This window comes from Lepisma saccharinum, chromosome 7 (genome assembly GCF_977018435.1).
Source record: "Lepisma saccharinum chromosome 7, izLepSacc3.1, whole genome shotgun sequence".
Lineage (NCBI taxonomy): Eukaryota > Metazoa > Arthropoda > Insecta > Zygentoma > Lepismatidae > Lepisma > Lepisma saccharinum.
The window spans coordinates 33,967,657-33,985,512 of NC_139235.1; the positions used below are offsets into that span (position 1 = coordinate 33,967,657).

At 39.3% G+C, this 17,856-nt stretch overlaps 1 protein-coding gene across 1 annotated transcript; it reads right to left on the reverse strand.

Annotated features, from left to right (window-relative positions):
• Positions 1 to 203: 203 nt before the first annotated feature.
• Positions 204 to 17,708, reverse strand: LOC145990185 (uncharacterized). The gene is made up of 3 exons (XM_083125845.1): positions 17,560 to 17,708; positions 8,906 to 9,034; positions 204 to 936 (listed from the first exon to the last, which is right to left on the reverse strand). Exons 1-3 carry the CDS (start codon positions 17,611 to 17,613, stop codon positions 814 to 816), a joined length of 306 nt encoding a protein of 101 aa, XP_082981971.1. The 5' UTR covers positions 17,614 to 17,708; the 3' UTR covers positions 204 to 813.
• Positions 17,709 to 17,856: the final 148 nt, after the last annotated feature.

Here is a 17,856-nt window from a genome sequence, read left to right on the forward strand (position 1 = left end):
AGATCAATTTTTGGAATGTTGGTGACTTCAGAAAGTTCAAGTTAAATTTCACGAACACTGCAAGATTTAAATGCAAAAAATAGGTTGAAATACAACTTGTCAGTGAAATCGGCAAGCAATACTTTTTCACCAAGTAATCCAGAATACGTATTCCTATGGCTTTTGCTATTTGACAAAAATGGAATGAAATATCACATTTTCGTAGCAGCTATTTATTTGTAGGTAGGTACAGAAAACTATCACAGTGAACTGTCTTGTTTCTGACAAAAGAACATGCTCCAGAGAGCAACAGTTCTCAATAAAACTGGATTTCTCTGTTAGTACATGCTCTTGAACATCTCACACATCTATGACCAGCATTTGTTTATTATTTCCTTTGTATCTATTAACACATAGAATTATAACTCAAACATTAGGAAACTAAATTAATTGAATGGTTAATTTCCAGTAAGTGAATCACAATACAACCAAAGCTTCATGAAAACTCCACTCTGCAACATTGACATTTACATATTGTGGATTCCAAAAATGATTATAAGTATATTTCTCTTCAAAATAAATAATGAATATCACACTAAAGAAAACATCATTCTAGCATATCTGTATATACATAAGTAATAATAATGACTGATATTGCAGTAAATAAATGCAAATTCACATAATTTATATTTTGTTGCCAAACACCATATTCACATAAAGCTGAAACTTGTAAACACAAATCGCCAGTTCCTTAAACACTGCATGAGGTTTACCAAATGAAGGCACATGCACATGATCTTGTGTTAAGGGATTCCGAATCATGGTGTATGTCTTCTAAGTACTCTCTATCTTCTCCTTGAACATGTTGATCTCTGTTTTGACGAACTTCTGAATTTCCAGTTCTGAGGCACGAGGGTGCTCTTTGATGTACTGGGCAATTGACAATATTGCTTGGGTCTGAAATAGTAATAATAATTTAATTATAATCAATATAGTTACACCAACCCTTGCAAAATTTGCATGCAATACAATTAGGGGTGAGTTGATACTGATACCGATGCTTGAAAATTGTAACAATTAAAAAGTTGTTCAAAATATTGATTAATATCAGTGGGTGAGTGTTGTATTCTAAGTATAAGCATTGATTTTTGCTTTAAAATATTAAGAAATTACATCAGAATATAAAAATACCTGTTATGTAGGCACAAAATACAGTTTTTTCACATAATATTAATTTAAAATTAACGGAAACTTCAAAGTTTTGAATAACATGCAGGATAATAAGACTGTGAAAGTGTCATGTGGCATTTTTGTGGACCTCGCGAACAACCAAAATGCTGGAAAAGTATCGGCTGGTAACGGTAAATACAATCCAACTGATACGTCAGCCTTGATATCAGCTGAGCCCTAAATACAATGCAAACCAGTTAAAAACATTGTGAAAATTGAGTACAGTTACAATAGTACAATGTTTGAATCCCTTCCTTGGCTTTAGGGTACTTGGTCATTTTAAAAGTGAGAAAACAATGGTGATGGGACTCAATGCGCTGACCAGGCATCACCCAATGAAAAAGCTGCTATGGAGAGAAATGTTGCTCCATGGAGTCTAGTTTTTAATTTACGAGTCCTTTAATGAAGGAATTTAATGGGCAGATTCTAATTAAAACAAAATTAATATATTATTTAACCCATCTTCACACTGATTACACTGTTCTACAAAGAAAAACTTTTTTTTCTGGAGGAAAAAGTTCTGATTCCTATTGCATATTTTGCGCTGATTTCAAATCTGTATTTAGATTTTCTCTACCAGGGATAGTTTACATGATTTTAATTTTATTTAAAATTCTTGCAATTGTAAGGCGAATACTGAGTGAACTCATGGAATAATTTAATCATCCTTTCTGGAAACCTAGTTTATTATGTTTAAAAGTTATAAATGTGATATTTGACCCAATATTCGCACACAGAATTGTTATATAATACTTATTTTCAAAAAAATATAATAAAATTTTTGCAATTTCTATTGCATGCTCTTTTTCCTTTGTCTGTTAGACATGCTTCAAACTCTGGATTTGCTGAAGTTCTCTCATTTGAGGTCCCACAAAGCACCTTTCTTTCGCTTTGCTGGTGAAAGACGAGGCAATTTGTTTGAAATACACTTAAATCTTCTTCCAGTTGTGTCCATAGTCTTTACAAATCGTTCCGTAAGGCCTAGCTTGGTGCGAAGAGGGGGAAGAGGAACATCACACGCTGTATAACTTTTCTCCCACTTGTCAATTTCGTTGAAACCAATTTCTGTTTTGTGCAGTGGTCCTTCTGTCACGGGTATACCACTTGCAGAGAAAGCAGGTATACTTTGTGTAGCCATGTTGCATTCCCAATATCGATGCAACTATCCTGAAGTTGCCAAATATGTTCCACTTATGCTCATTATATTCCATGGATTTCTTCTAATATCCCTGGACCTAAAGGAAATCGGTAAGGATGGAAAATATTGGATATATCTTGCCTAGGATAGGGACAGATGAAAGGCTTGTGTTGCTGCAGCCATAACCCTTTGGGCTTAAGAAGCTAGAGAGTTAGTTAGTTAGCTTCTAATATCTCGCTGGTTTCTTTGTGACATGCGATCAGTAAGTAGGTGCTGTTTCAAAATAGGCATGTTTGCCTAAATTTAGTCATGTTTGTGCTGGGGTGGAGATTATATTGGTCAATTACAAGGTCAACTCTACACAGATGTAGCAGAAGATACCTGGTTGACTGATAGGCAAAGTACGTATATCAACTTAAACAAAAGCTGCAAACACAATGCTTAGTATTTTGACAATAACTTGCAGGTACATCATTTGGCTTACAAGGGAGGTTATCTAAGTGTCCCCCTCCGATTTCCATGAAATTTGGCAGGTGTATGGAGGGGCCCTATGCACCCTGTTTCTTCCTATGCCATATTTAAATGGTTTCGGGGTCAGATCCCCACTTCAATTTCTCCTCATCTTGACATTTGGGGGGGGGGGGGGGTTGCCCCCTAAAACAGTTTCTTAGCTGAAACACAAAAACACTTATTTCTTCCTTTGGGCCCCTCTATACACCTGCCAAGTTTCAAGGAAATCGGAGGGGGACACTTAGATAACCTCCCTTGTTAGTAACAGAACTGCCAACATTCTGTCAACTGCTCATCTGACAATTCCCTGCATTTATCACGGACGGTAAATCTGAGTAAAATGATACTATTTATTTCCTTATAACTAAAAAACTATCCCTGAGAGCGAAATTCTAATTACGGATTTGAATTTCCCATACAAAATACCTTCAGAAATACTTATTTTCATATAAGAAATAAAACCTTTGTAGAACAGTGTTATTTAATAATGCACATCGCATAGAACCTTACACGTTCAGGATCGTTCTATACGACATGTCCACAATACACAAAATATCCACAAAAAACAGTCCGGGAGGGGTGACAATTTCACACCTGCCTGTCGTGCCTGCGAACTGATCATTCGACCACATGGTGGTTCGAATTTCAATTTAAATTGCAGATCTACTCCAGATTAACTTATTTGCACATAAAATGGATATACTTTAAAAGGAAAAAAACGGGAGAGGTTTGGGTTTGAAGCTGAGACATCCAATTCCATGAAAAAAAGTAATTAATTTTTCCACAATGCACAGTACTTTGCAAGGTATTGTTATAATTATCCGTCCCTCTCTCTGTGTACACACTTAACAGCGATTTCCTCCACAGGACTACTCTCACAAAATCTTCTCTGCTTTCAATTTTAACATGCAGAAGAATCCTGGAGACTTTCTTGATCATATCTCTTGTGTATGATGAGCTACAGATCAGTTTCTTTTGGGTTAGTTCGCATTTCTGCCATGAAATGCCCTCTTCAGAATCTCCAGAATATTTAACTTATAATCACCTCGAGATGGAGACACTGCTTCCATGTTGTCAGACTTCTAGCTGTGTTTGTCTTCTGTTTTGTATATAATATACAGGGTGGGTCAATAAGTCCCTTAACACCCCCGGTACAAGGCCACTGCAGTGTGCAACGTGGAAATGGTGACGACCAATCGGCCAAGGAGGAACCACATTCATGCCACCCACGTGGTCGTCGGCCATCTTGGAAGCAACGTGAAAATTTTAAATGGTAAGGGGTCGTGCGAAACATCAAAGTGGGCAAGAATTTTACCAGGAAACCAACTGGGACATTTGTTTGCACCTAATTTTAAGTATGTTTCCTGCATGGGAGAGTTACTGAAGCACATTTCTTTTTCTTACAGATCTCAGCGAAAATGCCACGAGCAAGTGAGGAACGCATTGCGATCATACTGATGTCAGGGGAGAGAAGTACGTGTGACATTGCCGTAGACTTCAATCACCGCCATCCTGCAAAACAACTGGTGTCACATGTGGCCGTCAGCCAGTTGCTGGCAAAGATTCAAGAGACCGGATCAGTGACGACAAGCCACGATGTGGACATCCGAAAACAGTCACGGATGAGGGTACTGCTGTAGCGGTGTTGGCATCATTTGCAAAGTTCCCAACCCGTAGCACATGGAGACTGGCAGTGGAAAGCAGTGTCAGCAGGGGTTCAATTCAAAGGATTGTACGTGACCACCACTGGCATCTTTATAAGATACAGTTGCAGCAGCACCTTAGTGAGGATGATCCAGACAGGCATTTGGAGTTTTGTGAGTGGGTTCAAGGACAACTGCAACATGACCCAGCGCTCGGTAGCAAGATTCTGTTCAGTGATGAGGCCTAATTTTGTGTGTCGGGGGAGGTGAATAAGCAAAATCTGTGGTACTGGTCACCCGATAATCCATATTGGACAGATTCCAGTAAGGTGACGGGAGGTGGGAAGCTAATGGTGTGGTGGTATTTGGAGTTCCCGACTTGTTGGTCCATTTTTCATTGAGGGCAACTTAAACGCAGAGCTTCTGCTACGGGAGGAGATCTTACCATCCTTGCTGTCCGAGGATGGGAGCTATCCTGAATGGTTCCAGCAAGATGGTGCCCCACTGTACTATGGGATGATGGTCAGTCAGTACCTGGGCCAACAATTACCTCACCACTGGATTGGTCGCCGAGGGGCTGTGGAATGGCCAGCACGCTCACCTGACCTGACACCATTGGACTTTTAGCTCTGGGGACATCTGAAAGCCATGGTGTATGCTACGAAAATTAGGGATGTGGCCCATTTGTGCACACGCTTAATGGATGCCTGTACTGCAATCTCTCCTGAGGTTCTGCAGAATGTGGTAAGGTCATGGGAGAGACGTTTACACGTCTGTGTTGTGCAAAAAGGAGGCCATATTGAGCACGTGTTATAACTTTTGAGGTACCGTTATCTCTGGAACAATTAAAGTTAGGTGCAAACAAATGTTGGTTTGCCAGTGAAATTCCAGCCCACTTTGATGTGTCGCACGACCGACCCCCTTCCCATTTAAAATGTTCACGTTGGTTTCAAGATGGCCACCGACCACGCAGGTGGCGTCAATGTGGTTCCCCCTTGGCCTGGCAACGGCCGGTCACGCTGCAGTGGCCTTGTGTGTCAAGTGACTTTTAGAGCCACCCTGTAGTATATAATAAGGCGAGGCATGTGCCAATTCCGGAGTCATGTGAGAGATCCTTCATTGATTGAATTAGTTATTTGATGTTACTTTTCTGTCACTTCTGGCAAATAGCGATGATGGGGTTGGGTGATGAAATTGATGAAGATATATTATCAGGCTGGGATTCAAAACCACGACATCTGGCTTCTTGTATTTTGAAATCTTGTGTTTCTCCATGATGGCTCAAAGCAGCAAAAGGATTTATCTTAACTTTTTTGAGTAGAGAAGATGCACTTTTGGAGAGTGATTAGGAGTTGTCATTTTTAAAATTAGATCCTATGGAAGTTATTTGACATTTGCAAATTACACACTTAACGGCTAAATACATTAGAGAATACATACTCTGTCCCAGCAAACTGTAGAGCAGGGCCATGCATATCGGCAGAGGAGCAGGAGGAAAATTGAGTGGTGCAAGTGCAGAGTTGGCAACCGTACGGTCCTGACCATGTACAGATGTTCAGTCCAGACTTTAGTCCATACGCTAAATGTACGGCTTGTCAAAATTTGCTCTTGCAGTTTTATCCCTAATAATTCCCTAAGAAATTCTTAAACCAATCGTACGGACCTGGAGATAAAAATACGGTCCGTTTGCCAAGTGTGTTCGGTATTATCATTTTCAAAAGTTTGCAATGCTTACAGGAAATCGGGTAATTCCCGTCACCCTACACAATCCCGTTTCTCTCACTGTTCATTGGTGGAGCCGTCTTGCATCACTACTTGCACAGAGACTTGTTCTCGTTCGCCTGGTCTACAGTTAGCTGGTACGGAGTTTACTTTCTGATTTCATGTTATATGCAATATACAGGGTGTCCGGCTTAGACCTTTAACATTACAGAACAGTATAACTTTAGTTACACTCAATTTCAAATGAAAGTTATTGTTTGTATGGGCCTGGCAACTGTGGCCATTTGCGAGAATCAACAGTACTTCGAGTTGACGTGACGCGCATGCGCGTATAACGCATAAATTCCAAGATGGCGGAGTTAACGGTTCAGCAGAAAGTGTTCTGCGTTCCTTCACTGGCAGGAAACAAATCTGTAAAGATTGTTCAACGTTCTTTTCGGCGTGAATTCAATCTTCAACGTCATGACAATCTTCCTTCCTATTTGAGTATTGCTAAGTGGGATAAACAACTAGGAGAAACTGGAAGTGTTGTGTCAGTGGGCGTGAAGAACGCGAAGCGGAAGGTATCAGAGGAAAACATTGAAGTGATTCGCACTGCATTCACAAGAAGTCCAAGAAAATCAATAAGACGTGCAAGTTTAGAACTCAACATTCCTCGGTCTACTACCCATGACGTTGTGAACAAAAGGTTACGTCTACGGGCGTACAAGATCCGGTTACATTAAGGAATTGATCCTGATGATAAGCCTAAAAGACAGACATTTTCGGGCAAAATGTTAACCGAAATTGACAACAACAATGCTTTTCTGGACAAGGTGTGCTTTTCTGATGAAGCTTCATTTCACACGTGCGGCAAAGTTAACAAGCAAAATTGCCGTATTTGGAGAAGTGACAATCCGCACTTCGTGAAATTATGAGAGACTCGCCAAAAGTTAATGTGTGGTGTGGTTTAATGAAATAGAAGATAATAGGCCCGTTCTTCTTTGCTGAAGAGACAGTGAGAGGAACGAATTATTTAGACATGCTTCATCATTACGCTGTGCCTCAAATGCCTCCAGAAACCATTTTCTAACAAGACGGAGCCCCGGCACATTTTGCTATCGTTGTACGAGGATTCCTCGATGAGCATTTTCCTAGAAGATGAATAGGAAGAGGATCTAAACCACTTGCTGGGCCTCCGCGCTCGCTGCATCTTTGCCCCTAGACTTTTTCTTTTGGGGGTTCATCAAGGACCAAGTCTACAGTATGCCCGTTGAGAACTTGGAAAATCCGCGTAACAGAATTCGTCAGGCGATTAACAATGTGACCCCTCAAATGCTAGTGAATACCTGGACGGAATTGGAATATCGGTTCGACATCTGCCGTGTCACAGGGGGCTCATATCGAGGTTGTGTGAAGTGCGGGTGCTGGGACAAAAAAATGCATGAGTTTTTCTACCAAAATGTAAATTTTGGTAATAAAATTTGGTTTCTCTGCAAAATTATGCTCTTTTGTAATGTTAAAGGTCTAAGCCGGACACCCTGTATTTATTGGTTTAGTAAAGGGACGTGTGCTAAAGATGGATAGTCTCTGCTGGTGCGTTATAAGAGCTATGTTACCATTAACAATTCCAGGAATTAGAAATATTTCAAGGTGGTCAGATAACCTTTGAAGAAATTTACACAAGAATATGAAATATCTCAAAAATTGCATAACAAAGTTCTACAAGTACAGAGATACCTGTAACGTAAAACAAACACCACTTAAAAAGACCGGAAAGTGGCTTCAAGAAATAAATGAAAGGAGGAAAAGTAGACTTTCTAGTGGCAAGGTTTTGATCAAAGGCGTGAAACTGCATTATAATAACCTGTGGCGGAATAGCTTATTGAGGGCCCGGGCCTACCTACAGACTGTCGGTCTCACTCCCACCTGATCCTACTCTGAGGTGGGAGATCAACCAACCAGTTATGGGTGATGTGCAGTCAGCACGACGAACCACCAGTTGTTGTTGTAGGTTTCCATGACCGGTTTATGATACTCATTCGTAGCCTCCCAATTTCCTCACGATGGTGGATGTGCACCGGTTCCATACACAGGCCGAAATATCTGGGGGAAAGTTGTTATGCATCCCCGGGAGACTTAAACCTGGACGCGTCACCTAGCCAGAGCACAAAGCATGACACCTTAGACCACACGGCCAGGGCGCAGGATGTGAAACTGCATTGGAAACAACAAAATTAAACTCTCCAAAAATGCTTTGGGGGCTGTTACGATTGTTATGTGGTGCTAATCTATCTGCATAATTTAGTTACAGTATAGTTTCTCAGGCATCTTTAGATCACTTGTCAACTGCAGCTCAATACCTAAAATCAAGGAGTATTTAGCAGTTAAAAAAAGTGGGACTGAGTTTGGCATCAATATGGTGAGTTTGTTTCTAGCACAGCTGTACCTCGAAAATAACTTTTCAATTGGAACAACAAACTAAACATAATTTAAGAACGAGGGTGCCCTTAAGGATTCCTGAAGGAGGCACCCAAATATTTGTTATGTCACAAGTCTCATTGCCTTAACTTAAAACAGATGGAGCACTGAAAGAAATAAAGTGAATTATTTCATGATTTCATGCATTACAAATAGAAAATCAAGGAATTTATGGCCAAAAGTATATCTAGCTAACATAACAATGAAACGTTACTTCACTTACTCTGTAAGCATCAACTTTGTCTCTCCCAGTGAGCTTCTGCCACACATCCAAACAAATCCTTCCAGCTACCACAGCTTCCAAAAGCCCTTTATACTCATCTCCACCTCGGAGCCATGCAAGGAGTGCCAGCTGTAAATAACAACAAAACAACTAATGCAAAAGATATATAACTCCAAGATATGGTGTTCCTAATACTAGTTACATATATATATCCACGAGTAGGATGCAGAAATTGCTTGAGGAAAGAGCATCACTTTTCATCAGAAGTGGAATGTTCCTTTTAGGCAAGGAATTTTAGCAGGAGGATCATACTGTTGATAGAATTGATTATGTAGTAATCATAAAATAATCAATCTTAGAATTGTTATTGTAAAGTAATAGGAAATTGTAACCATAATTTTTTGGTCCTACTGGCCATTTTTCTGTACTTTTGCAACATTTATACCATTTTAAACCTTTTAAAAGTCACATATCAATGATTTCGTCTACCCAGTAAATACCAGAAGTTGGATGGAATCAGTGACTGACACTGAAATTTTTAGTAAAAAACATGTAAAAATTTTTACAGATTTTAGAAGCACTTACATAGACAATGCAAATGTAGAATATTTATTATTAATAAGTACCATTTATTTTATTTGTATTGAGCTTGTCATCCCAGAAAAATATTTACTATTTTTAGAGAATGAAAATATACCCATTTTTAGTGACTTTTGAATTGTTTTATTCCAAACTAATGATGGTACACAGAAGCAGAACAAAAATGGAAAAGCTACCTTTTGTAAGTAGACAAGGCTTGGCATTAAGAGGCCATAGTGTAGGATCAAAAGGTAACAAAAAGTTGGGGAGGGGGCAGCTCCCCTTATCATTGCCACATGGTTTGATTTCTGTAAACACATAGAGCCTTCAGAGGCCTAGGGATTACTTAAATGTTCTGGAGAATGATTTTCCCCCCTCCATGCATTACTAGGTGCATTTGTTTTGTCTTGAATATGTACTGCTATGCCATGTGACATGAGGTGCTAAGGTGTGTAAAATCTTTTTACTGTTATGTTAGGCAGGTCAGGTTTACGACTCTTAGCGTTAATAAAACATCCCTAATGTTTTTGTTGTTAGGAGCCAGGTTTAGGGCTCTTAGTATTAAAACAACATCCCCAAATGCTTCCAACACCTGATCATGTAATATCTGGTCTCCAGCATGAAATGCCCTTCAAGCCTTTGTGACAGATTGTTAAGATGTCCGAAAAGAATAACGTAAAGAACTATAAACACTCCTTCTGAAAATGAACTGAGCGAGTGCAGGAACAGTAGTGAGTGAGCGTGGGAAGTCTTTGAAGGCCACGCAGATTTCTTCATGTGAAGCTGGCAAAAGCAGCGATGATCACATGGCATCTTGTTGACTGAATGACAGTTCGCGCTCACGTTGAGAAAAGAAACTCTGAATCTTTAAGTTCGGTGACTCTCCTGTTTAGTTTTCGGAATCCACAAAAACAGTTGGGTCCAAGTTGGTCGGCCCAAAAGTTGCATTCAGGACAGTGAAAACGGGTACATGAGATCATGAGTGATTAAATATTAGCAGAATCGCCTTGAGGAGATTTCTCCAGTTGTTCCAGAGTTTCTTCAAATTGGATCTGAGTTTGAAAAAAAAAAAAAGGAAGTGTAGTGAAATAAAAGTGCTAAAATGGATGTGATTGTTCGATGATAATGAGAGCTCTCATATTTAGTGATTAAAGCAAAGTTATATCAGCAAAGGGTGAAAGAATAGCGCTATTCAGAACAAACAGGCTAGCCATGGTTCATGTAAGTAAATGTGATAATATTCAGTTGTCATTTTGAACTCAATTATTATAAGAGAGTGCACCTACAGTAATTTCCATCAATACAATCCAAAATACTGTGAAGAGCTAAATAACATTCGTTCAAACTTATTTGTTCACAAGAAAAATTGTTCAAACTTATTGGTTTAAACCGGGATCTTCCACGGCAGCAACGACTCAATAATTAAGTTTCAACAATCTTGTGAAAATCTAGAATGGTTTTGCCTGATAACGCTGGTAACGCCTGCAAATTACCGCGAAATAAAATTCTATACCTTAGGATGTCAAGTTCAAAATACCAAATTTACAGATCACAACACCCACTATCAATAATAGCAACACCAATCCATTTGTCGGACACATGCGGAATTCCCCCCTCTGAAATGAAAGAATTAAACATTTATGCACTATCGCGATTAACGAAACACATAAGAGAGTTAATGTAAAAGAACAGTAATATATATACAAGAAACAATAAGTCAATTTATTGAATTAACCAGACACACATAAGTTACATGCTCTAATTACCAGTCAGCTGATTTAAAAGAACGCGTAAAGAATTTTTGAAAGAACTTGATTTAAGCAATTAATTGAAAAGCAATTGCATTTGTTTACATTAAAAATAATGTTATGGTGCACCACTGAATTTCTTACTTTAATATTAATTCAACGCTAACTCAGCTATTACAACAGCATTCAGATTCGTGCTATATAGAACACAATAGTTAGTGTAAAATTTCTCTCTTAATGCTATTGAGATCATGCATGCAAACAATTCTCAAAAGCTTAGGCAAACCACGTATCATTTTCATGTTCAAATATACATTAATAAATGCCTCCAGGGGTTATGTACATATTCAGTCCTATTTACTTGGAAGAACCCCAAGAAGAACCTGTTAGATTTTCAATCTGCACAAGTGATATTGCGAAGCAACAAATTTACTCGTATAAGTTAGGTTGCAAAATCGAAGCATAACAGAATCTGCGTCACGTGAACATTCATATGCCCAGAAGCAACCTTTATTCAAAAATGTCAATTATCTCTTCACTAAAACAACCCGTATGTATCTTATAACTTGTTTTGAGCAATGTGCACCTTCGTAATACACGGGAGTTCTTGTTATTTTGATAAGGACACTCGAAAATCACCTTTTATTAAAGATGGCGGCATTGCCCATTTTGTTCTTTTCTATTATTCTATCTGCAGCGCTACGTCTCCAAGCAACAACTACATTGCACCAAGTTCACTCGAAATTCCGTATCAAATAGTGGAAATGAAATATCAACTTACGGTGTTTCTTCAGGGTGCAATTCGGCATCGAAATTCCAGAAGGAAAACTCTTAAGCAATGTGCACCTTACCTTCCTGGCCAGTTACTTATCTTGGCAACCAGAATCCCAGGTTCACCTTTTTCTCTTCAGAATTCGGTGGCGAAGACCTGCTTCCTCGATTCTTTGTAGCCGATATGTAACACTTCAAATACCCGTCAGACTGAATAATCATTTATTCTTCGGGCGATGCAAAAGTTCCAGCAAACGTGCAAAATTAGCGTCTGCACTCCTTCTCCCCATCCGGCAACCGATGACCACCTTCCCGCGCTCTCTTCTCTTTCTTCCTCTTCTTCCACTACTCGTTCTCCCCATCCTTTTGTGCACAGCACGTTTGTCTTTGACAAATCACCAATTTACATGTTTGAGAAACCAAACGTTAACATGCATGTGTATGTGTTAAGAATCCTTTTGTAATGCATAGTCAAATAAACTTGTTACTTTTTGCTATACGTCGATACTTAGATGAAAACGCTGTAAATTTTATAATTTTCCGCCAAAACTGCAAATTGCCCATGCGTGCAGCGGCCGGCACTTTAAAATGTCCCTGTGCATAAGCAAACCGCAAGCAAATCGGATTTCAAACAAAGGAATGACAAGTATGATAATTTCAAAACCAAGTTAAGTGCCATGGGGCTTCACCAACAATGGAATTTACTTTGTTAGGCAACTGACCATTAGTTAAGGCGTAAATCGAGCATTTACAATTTAAATATGTACACCAGCCAGAGCCATCTAGCGACTCTTCGCGTAACCATGGAAGCAACCAAGTTTTATTACTGCATTAACCTTCCACCTGTCGTGAATTCTCCACACTATAAGAGTGCATCGTCTTTGGACATGAGTTGAGAGTTATTTTATTCCAACATGCACGCACGAAACTTAAACAACCAAAATGCCTTATGACAACTCGTCATAGTACCACTTTGAAACCTTGTATTAAGTTTACTTTTACAGGTAAAAATCTGATATTCCCCGGACACCTATAACTTCTTCGTTTTGTCAATTTCTGACATTTGTACTAACCTATCTGATTCGAGGAACATTCTATAAGGTGTATTCACGTTTTTCGTCCCGGAATCGGTGAGAAATTGAAACTAAAAAATTATTTTTGTTTGAAATTTTTGAGTCCAAATTTCCCACCGATTCCGGGCTCCGCTCCTGGGGTAATTGACCTACCGCCCCCAACCGCTAACGCGGCCCCGCCTCCGCTCTGCTCCAGCTCTCCGGCTTTATCTATAGAGTCCCTGTTAAAGGCATGTTAGAGATTGGCCAGAGTCACCTGCCCCAAAATGAACCCAAACTTTTAAATTTGAAGAAATTCGTTACATCAGACAAAACACCTTCCAGATGTTAGACAATGCTACAGGAACTTATTACCGTAAGTAGTTTCTCCTGTAAAAATGAAGAAATCTGTCCGGGGAATATCAGATTAGTACCCTTTTACAAACCGAGGACAAGCAGAGACTTGGGTACCTTACACTTTAAACTTCATAATTGTTTGCTAAAAGTTATTCTGTAATAAATGTAGGAAAATATATTTTTGACTTGATTATTGAAGAAGAGTAGAAAAACCTGAAAAGAATTGTTGAATGAATACAAAACGTTTTCAGAGTACTACATAATAATCCTATAAAACTTGTGAAAAATCATTATCATACAAGCTGGTCTAGGGTCAGATGCTGACCCATTCCATTGGCATGTATAATACAACTCCAGCACGTATCCTGTAGAATATAATAAAGATTTCAGAGAAAATGGCATGTAGCCTACACAAAATTCACGAAGACATGCATTACATTAGTGATATAACATCAGGTTCAGTGCTGTCATTTGATAGTAACGTAAGCTGTAGCTGGTCGTCATTCCAGGCCACTACTAAGGTTCAAGGCATGGTAATAATAATAATAATGTAATTCTGCCTGTTGTTGCTGTTATATTCAGACTGGCAAATCGATAGTTGCTCTAGAGAGCACACTATGAACCCTTGTTCTTGCATTATAATGTTGACAGCTACGAAGTACAAGAAATATATAACCATTTTATTCAGTATTTTATTAACCATTTCATTCAGTATTTTAATACTCTCAAATTCATTTGCTAAACAAATTTTTGTTTGCTGTTTTAAAGTACATTCTAAACCAATTTAAAAGGACATGAACTACACAATTGTGAAAATGTTGAAGATTAAATCCAGCTGAAAAATGTTTTCCACAACTCTGTACATGGTTATTTTGCTATTCACATTTTTGTGAACTGACATCATCGGAGGTTTTGTCAAATGCAGAATCTACAAGATGCCGTCAAATTTTGGTAACATTATAGCATAGGGGTGACGGATTTCTTCAAATTTACAGGAGAAAGTACTTACGGAAATCATTTTCTGTAGCGTTGTGGAAGTTCATGAATGTAGTTTTCATTTTAACGCGAATACATGTTGTTTTCTGCGAAAATCTCTGTCCGACACACTGTTTCTGCTGCCGCCATTTGCTTTCTGCACGAGAGCACAATGCTCCTTGTGTCAGATGACGTAACCCCATGGCCAGTGTTTCAAACTCGCCGTGTTTTCACTACTACATGACGTGTCGAGTATTTTTTTTTTACTATGTTTGCCTAACCTAACTTAACCTAACCTTACAGAAAATGGTTTTTGGGGCTAACGTGAATGGTTTGCGAGGTATTAGCATAATTTCAAGGGCACGAAAGTAGGTATTTTCTGGTGAACGAGGTTGTAACTGCATAAATCGACAAAACACTCTCACAACGCACCCTGAACCAGTATGGTATCGCCCGCCATAATGTGTTACAGAATCGAAATAACAAGTAACAGTAAGTACTCGTAAATGTAAGAAATACAGTATCTTAGTTAGAAATGCATTATTTCACCTTAGGAAATGTTCCGCATTCCAAAATAGTATGTTAGCAATGTAAAAAAGTGTGAAATATATGATTTATAGGTGTCACCCCATGCTATAATAGTACTCAAAATTTTAATAGTAACTCGACCAAGATGTAAATTTTCACCATTCAACTTTCGATGATATAGAATATATACCGTGACTCGTAGTGTAACACTGTCCCGTCACTGTTTATACAAAGTAAAGTGTTCACATACTGGATACTTTGGTAACAGTTCGTTATATCAGACACACATTTCTTCATTTGTACAGAAGAAACTACTTACGGAAATGAGTTTCTCCAAGTGTCTAACGTTCGGGGAGGTATTTTCTTTCATCATGGAATCTATTTGACCGGCAAATCACATATTTTTCAAGAGAAATATCCCACCGACGCACAATTTACATGCTTCCCGTACGTGAACTGCATGCTCCGCACGTTCGATGACGTAACCCAATGTCAGTGTTTCAAACTCCTTTTTTTTTTTTTACTATGCTTGCCTAACCCAACCAAACCTAACCTTATGGAAATGGTTCGTGGGGATATCAGTCATTAAAATTTCGGTAACCACCAAACGTCTCTAATTCCCTTATTTTCGTATTTTTCACATTGATACTTACATATTCTGCATTCGTAAGGATTCTTCTATTTCGCGTTTCGTTTTTTGCAGGCAAATAATATCAATTTTCGAAATATGGAGTATTTTTATTTTCTTCGCTTTTGCTTGCGTTACACGCGATATGGCGGAGAAATCTTGACTAGCGTAGTCCATGATCAGTGGTTATGCAGTGTTGCGACCTTCTTCATAGCAAAATATCTAGGTACTAGTATGGAGAATACGTAAGTATGAATGTGGAAAATACGAAAATAAGGGAATTAGAGACGTTTGGTGGTTACTGAAATTTTAATGATATGGATAACAACATAGGCCTTTAGCCTAAAAATAAACTTCAGTCTGCTGACGTCAGAACGCAAGGTAGCAAGAGTGTTGTGCGATAAGTGATTGAAATAAAACAAAGCAACTGAAACCATTGGCGCGTGGATAGGTTAGTAGGGCCACGCAAAGGTTTCAATAGTGAAAAAGAAAGCCCCACGAACCATTGGCGCGTGGATAGGTTAGTAGGGCCACGCAAAGGTTTCAATAGTGAAAAAGATAGCCCCACGAACCATTGGCGCGTGGATAGGTTAGTAGGGCCACGCAAAGGTTTCAATAGTTAAAAATATAGCCCCACGAACCATTGGCGCGTGGATAGGTTAGTAGGGCCACGCAAAGGTTTCAATAGTTAAAAATATAGCCCCACGAACTATTGGCGCTAGCCCCACGAACCATTGGCGCTAGCCCCACAAACCACTGGCGCGTGGATAGGTTAGTAGGGCCACGCAAAGGTTTCAATAGTGAAAAAGATAGCCCCACGAACCATTGGCGCTAGCCCCACGAACCATTGGCGCGTGGATAGGTTAGTAGGGCCACGCAAAGGTTTCAATAGTTAAAAATTGGTTTCGAAAAAAATATTCGTAGCCCCACACACCATTCTCGGATAGCCCCACGAACCATTGGCGCTAGCCCCACGAACGATTCACGGATAGCCCCACGAACGATTCACGGATAGCCCCACGAACCATTCACGGATAGCCCCACGAACCATTCACGGATAGCCCCACGAACCATTCATAAATAGCCCCACAAACCATTCACGGATAGCCCCACGAACCATTCATGGATAGCCCCACGAACCATTCACGGATAGCCCCACGAACCATTCACAGATAGCCCCACGAACCATTCACGGATAGCCCCACGAACCATACATAAATAGCCCACGAACCATTCATAAATAGCCTTAGAGATACTGGGCGAAAGGGGGGGGTTGTCACCCCCATCAACCTCACATTGAGCACGCCACTGATCCTGTGCACGTCATGTTGTCGCAAGTTCGTAATCAGAAATGATGAACAGTAACTCACGTTTATTTACGTTCTAGAACTGTTACACAGTTACAAAACCGCGCATTTGGAAACACTGACCGGTTGTTACGTCATGAAACGCTCGCAAATATTTGGTTCACGTAGTAGACGGATATCAAGGGAACAGCTTTCATGCATCGGAGCGACATTAATGTCGAAAATTACATGATTTATCGGCAAAAAAATTTCAACGAGTTGAAAGCAAACTTCCAAGACCTTCCTAAAGTATAAATAAACCCATTTCGGTAAGTACTTTCTCCTGTAAAATTGAAGAAATACGTTTTGGGGATACGAAAATTTTACCTATCAGTCAACTACCCGTGCATAATGCATAATTTCCACTGGTGACGAACACGATAGTAGGTATTTTTCGGTGAAGAAGGTTGAAACACTGCATACCCACAATGTGAGTCAAGATGTGCCCGCCATATTGTGTGTCTCGGAAGCGAAGGAATAAAAAAAACACTCTGTATGTGAAAAATTGTGTTTGTTTTCGTAAAAAGCATAATGGCACCTTGAACTATGTTCCGCAATAAACAATTGCAGGTTCTCATGACAGTTAAACATATACTCAATTTTAAAATAAATTCTCCCTGTGGGGACGACTACGCACAATTCATAATGTTGTACAAAATATTGCACACACCTGCTGCAAACTATTGCCATTATCTGCAAGTAAAGACATTGGTAACATATCCATTTTTACGATCCGTTATCTTCGTTCCGCTCTCTTTTTCCTTGTAGGATCAAAACAACAACAATGGCGGGTCAATAAGATCTAACCTTCCGAAATGTTCGTGTGATTTTTTCATCCGATGGTACTTGTGCTACTTATAATTAGATGTACGTACAGAAATAAAATAGATCTAATTAAGATATCCATACAAATTATAAACTGTTTTCTCCATGAAAAATATACAGGCTTTATTTAAAGTTATGTTAT